Source organism: Olea europaea, unplaced genomic scaffold (genome assembly GCF_002742605.1).
Source record: "Olea europaea var. sylvestris unplaced genomic scaffold, O_europaea_v1 scaffold679, whole genome shotgun sequence".
Classification (NCBI taxonomy): Eukaryota; Viridiplantae; Streptophyta; class Magnoliopsida; order Lamiales; family Oleaceae; genus Olea; species Olea europaea.
In genome coordinates this window covers 60,529-66,547 of record NW_019265173.1, presented here as the reverse complement: position 1 = coordinate 66,547, position 6,019 = coordinate 60,529, and the positions used below count along the sequence as shown (strand labels likewise).

The 6,019-nt window shown below is 33.2% G+C and overlaps 1 protein-coding gene across 1 annotated transcript; it reads left to right on the top strand.

The window, feature by feature from the left end:
- The first annotated feature begins 234 nt into the window (after positions 1 to 234).
- On the top strand, positions 235 to 2,231 carry LOC111390376. The gene has a single exon (XM_023015414.1). It carries the CDS (start codon positions 775 to 777, stop codon positions 2,056 to 2,058), a length of 1,284 nt encoding a protein of 427 aa, XP_022871182.1. The 5' UTR covers positions 235 to 774; the 3' UTR covers positions 2,059 to 2,231.
- Positions 2,232 to 6,019: the final 3,788 nt, after the last annotated feature.

Genomic DNA, 6,019 nt, shown 5'->3' with positions numbered 1-6,019 from the left:
TGATTTATAATTTCGTTTGACGCAATTAATTTAAAGATTTTATTCTTTTCTTATTCCTTTACATGTGCCTTTTTCAAACCTTTCACACTTTAAATAAATATAAAGCTAGATTTTTTTTTTTAATACGCCTGTTTGAATCCAGTTATTCAATAATTCATTTTAATATGTACTCAATTTTTTTATTTTTAACATAAAAAAAAATGTCTCAAATACTCCTTTCTTTTTCATTTTCTATCTAATACAGTCTTTTTCTCTCTCATGGAGACTCCACTCTGATCTTTATAGCGGAAAACATTAGAGGAAGCCGCCTCCGTTTCTCTCTCTTAAGAGTTGTTAAAGAGAAACCTCTCTTTCTCTCTCCCTCTCTCTTGAATCTTGAAGCAACCCTAATTCAACCATAACCGATACAAGGCAAAAACAAGAAGTTTTCCTGCAAAAACAGACAATCCCAGTTCAGCAACTATCAATTTCATCAGATGTTGTGGTTTTATTTATAGAAAACCCTTTCTATCAACGAGAAGGTGGAAAAAAGTATGCACTGTCTTCTTTGCAGATCAGTGCTTTAATCATGGCTACTTTCTGGCAAATATCTCTTTCTAGATCTCTTTTCGTAGTAGCTTCTTCTATTTAATGGTTCTGTACAAATAAGCAAGCTAAATCTATCTTCATATATCTGTCTCCCCCTCGCGTTATTCCTTCCTTTTTCTTGTTGGTGTTCTCTCTGTAGAATTTGCTTTCTTGCTGTAAAAGAGAGGAGGAGAGAGAGAAGAAGAAATGGATTCTGGCAACAGTGGGAGTTTGCAGTCATCTAGTGGTGGTGATGAAGAGTACGATTCACGCGCCGATTCGATTTCAGCTTTGATGAATCATCCAACAACTCATGTTGGCCCCATTTCTAACCCACCACGACCGCCACCGCTACTGCAGTCTCAATCACAACCTCACACCTCCAACCCAGCGGTGTTTGACCCACTTTCATACTATCTACGATTTCAACACCCGAGCTCCCTTTTCAATGCAAACATGGTATGGCCCAAAACACTAGGATCTGAGCCTACTTCCACTGATATGATCAACCCCATACTTGCTTCACCTAATTTTACGGCCTCTTTCACTAATCACTCCCCTATAGCTCCATTCTCTAGCGGTGTAGACAACCATACAAGTGGTGCACCACCGGTGGCTGCAGATACCACAATATCTGATAATCAAAATCAGATTCAGGGCCAGAATCAAACGGCAGCGCGTAACCCGAAGAAAAGAACAAGAGCCTCCAGGCGTGCACCGACTACTGTGCTAACCACAGACACCACCAATTTCAGAGCCATGGTTCAGGAATTTACAGGTATCCCAGCGCCACCCTTCACTTCCTCGCCTTTTTCAAGAAGCAGACTTGATCTTTTTGGTACACCCTCTAGCATGAGATCTAGCTTCATGGACACTGTACAACCACCCTATCTGCTGCGGCCTTTCGCACAAAAAGTTCAGTCACAAACCCCGTTTCTAACTTCTGCATCCTCTTCTTCCTTGTTAAGTTCAAGTTCTAACAATATTGTAACTTCTGGTTCTTCATCTACCGGTGCTTGTAATTTAACTCCTTCCGTTAACTATCAACTGGCTACTGAAAGTTCAAACCTTTCCAACATTTTCCCACTTGCCAATTCAGCCATGCTAGGCTCATCAAAACCTCGAGTTTCATTGGAAATTCCATCAGATGATCATTCACATGTTAAAATAGGGGGCTTGGGTGAATTCAATCTAGGTCATGGCCATGTTAACACAAGCGTTTCTGGGCTTCCAAATCTCATTTCTTCGGATCAAATGGCATTGAGGGATGATAACAATGCAACAAACTGGAGCAAGAATCCTTCAAACAACGGTGGTCTACCTCAGATGACACCTGATAATAGTAACTACAGTTTATCACTTAATGCTACAAGCGGAAAGCTCATTTATTCAGCTTCTTCATCAGCAAATTTTCACGGCGAGAAGCGGTCTGATAATGTTGCACCAAGAGGTGAAGGTATGGTGGAATCGTGGATTTGTTCTTCAGACTAGAAATGATTATACTGTAGAAAGTATTCTGGGGTAATGATGAGAGTTATGATTAAACCATTGAAAGATGTTAATTTAGTGTGATCTTCGTGATCTTTAACCATGACTTTTACAAAGTTAAATTACACTGTAGTACTATTTAAATTATATGTAAATAATAGTCTGCTTTTTGGATCTTTTCATAAATACGTACGAACATTTCTATATAATATCGCTAATCATACACAAAAGTCTTACCAAATGTCATACAGGGAAGTTAATGGTCTTTACAGTAAAATTACTGTTCTACTTTTGTTTAATACTATGCTGTTTTTAGGTTTGTTTTACATTGTGATTTCAATAAAATTTGATGGGAATGTTAATCAACAAGGAAAGAATAAAAAACTCAACATGAATGTTACTACAGCATGAATTTTAGTTTAGAAGAAAGTTAACATTTCTAAAATTTAAAACTTACTTTTAGATTTTTTTTGAAGTGCCCTTATTTGGTAGTAACGTTTTTAGAGAAAGTTAATGTAGTTTTTTGATTAAACTACATTTTACAAGAAGTAGAAATGTTCCATAAGTTAATTATTTTCTAATCTTAGTACATAAAATACATCAATTAGGAAAAAAAGGAAAATAAAAGAATGACCCAACAAAACTGTCCAACAATGCGGCTGCTGGGACGTTTCGTTTGGTATCTTCTTATCTTTCAATTTTTTTTCCTAGTATTTCTTATTTAGCCTCGTTTGATACGGATTTTAATTTAAATTAAAGTCAATAATTATTTAAACTATATATTTTATAGAATTCACAACTTTTTAATTACACATTTCATCTATTTTTAGCAAAATTTAATTTTAATTTATACCAAATGGGTTCTAAAGAACTCCATTTCAAATTGAATATGTATTTCAGTTTGGTTACTGGACGAATATTGTCATGTTTTATGTATGATTCAACAATTTGAAGTTAATTTCTGTCAGACTATATACAAACTGAATTATATAAACTGAATTTTTTATATTTGTATATTTATACATAAAGTGGTTGTGGGTTTACATTATAATTAGGGACTGTCCGTTTTAAATAAAAACATATTGTTATGAAACTATTTTTCAAAAGTACAATAAATTTTTCTATGTCACATTTGATTCACTTTGCAGAATCCATACTCAATTGAGATTCCTTGCAGTACAATTAATCTCCCTTGTTGGTTCCTTTCCTGTTTATATGTAGCGTTCCCTGCGTGCATTGTTCATCTCAAGATAGTAATTACTAACCATAATTGGAGCGACATAAATTGATTTCTTTTATGTAACTTGAAAATGGTGTTATTGTATATTGATTCGTTAGATACAATCCACGAGTGATTAAAGAACATTGCCAAGACTTGATTCGTAAGGAATTTGTACTTAGGTACTTGCTTTGGGGAAATGTGTTGGTTTAGCGGAAAAAGAAAATATTATAGAATGGTTATAATTATCATGTCTAGAGAATTAGATTATCTTCTTTTAATCGGTGATATTGATGAATATATGTTGAAACTATTTGAGCAACGTATATGGAAAATTGGAAATGTCTTTTAATAATGTATGAGGTTAATTGTCAAACTTTTAATTAATCTTTTAGGAGATTTTCATAAAAGTTAATAAAACATGTGAATAAAAAGTCGTTAAAATTTTTTAATCTCATAAAAAGTGTCAAGAAAATTTTTGACACGTTTAAAATTTTATCAAGTGTACATAACAACATTTGAGGACATAACTAGTACTTCTTTACTATACGTCTTTCTTTGTCGTGTCTTAGCAGGATACGGGGACATACCCCCCCCCCCCCCCCCCCCCGAAAAATAATAATAAATAAAATAAATAAATAATTTTGAGCTTATTTGATTACGTTTAACAGTGCATTCGTCACTTGTTTACATTTGAGACTTACTATTAAGCTTCTTCATTGATCATGAGTTACTCTAAGAGTATGCTTGATTGTATTTAAAAGTAAGTCTGACTTATAAGTAAGATATTCTCAACGTTTAAATATTATATAATTGATTAGGTGCGGTACACACTGAACCATAACTCAGTTGATGAGCAACAAAATAATTGTCATTTCGTTGTTGCTCATTTCCTTTAGGCTGATGTGCCTTTCCCTTGACATTTTCCTTTAAATCGGTTTAATCTAAAATCCCATAAAAGCCAACTCAAGTGAGACAAACCAAGAAGAGTAACTTGTTGGCTTCAACATGAGAATGGAGTGGGGACAAATGACTTTAATAATTTAAGGACTGGGAATTATAGGCTAATATGGGCCGTATTGAACACAGCATAATGATCACCATGATGATAAAAATAGTGATATCTAACATTACTGATATTAGAATATTGCAATATGTGATATATATATATATATGATGAATTCAATTAAATGTTGTGTTATGAGACTCACTTATTTGGACTTATCATTTGCTGTCCCAAAAAATGGTGTTTTAGCACAATTGATACTATATAGCATTACTTAGGGAAAAGGGCCCACACGTATTACCTTGCAAGTTTTTCTTCTTCTTCCGAGGTACAGTTTAGTCTAGACAAGTATGACTCTATATTGAGTATAAAATTTAAATGAAATGCATACATGTGATTATTAATGGTTTAAGTTTTTAAATCAAGAGGTTTAGCCCCTTTCTTGGACTCCATTAAAATCAAATTTTGGGGTAAAATATATTTTGAAATATTTTTTTTATTTATGAAAGCGTCGTTAAAAAAGAAGGAAAATTTTAATTTACGCTATAATATCATTTTATTGAAGAATGCGTGATTAAAAAAAGGGAGAGAGAAAATGCATTTTAAATAAAATGAAACAACCGATGTTCGCCTTTAATGTAATGACAGAATCAAGGGGGCTTACATTTTGATATGAATTATTAGTCAAAATCTATCATAGATAATAAATAGTAGCGATCACTAACATTTTCTCGGTAGTGGCAGTAGTAAGATATTTTGAAAATTTGAATTTGAATAAAAATAATTTCTTGAGAAGAGCTGATAAATATTAGTGTAGGCCAAGAGATGGCTATCCAAAAAGATAAATAAATCAAAATTCACATGAATAAACGTAAACCCCACATGTAGGGTATAACTTGCTGTATACAGTTGCATGGATGGGGCCAATGAATTCCCTTTTCATGTACTCTTGCTTCTTAGATTTGTATTCTCCGACGATAGATAAGGAGGTTGCGTGCGGATGGCGCAGAACAATTGCCATTCATATTGTCGAGGAATGGAACCAAAACCTATACTTAGAAACTTACAATTATAAATGATGTTATTGCTTAATCGATGGATATTTTACCTTGTGATTAAGAATTTGTTCCAAAAAATAAAGTGATTCCGAGAATTCAAGACTAATAAAGATAGGAATTTATCGATACTCTCCTATGATTGGAATATTAATCATGCGATAAATATTGATGATATCCTATTTACTTATAGTTGCAATTAAATGGTATATATGCATGAATTCTAATAAGATTTTAAAGGCTGAAATGAATGGGTGCAACTGTTATTTCACAGAGGGTGTAACCTGTATCATCAAATAATGTTCCAATCTGAAATGGTGTAATTTAATAATTTTGATTGATTTGTGCCAAAAGGTGTATAGATTGAGAATAGGCACATGGAATCGATGGATTAAACTTTTTTCATTCCACTTTTCTCATAACAAATTAATTCAAATATGATTGATTTCTAAAATCTCACGTTCTTAAATTTTGTCAAAATAATTTTCATATTATTTTCAATTTTTAAATCCCGGCAATTGAGTTCGAGATTTGAGGAGTTTTTGTGCTCGATCATTTAGCTTAGAAGAGTACAATCAAAATGTGATTCGTTTTACAATATTATTATTATGCTATTTTTTTTTTTATGACAGGAGAATCCGCAGCCGCTACCCTTCGAGTGCGCAATGGGTAAACTCTCGGGCT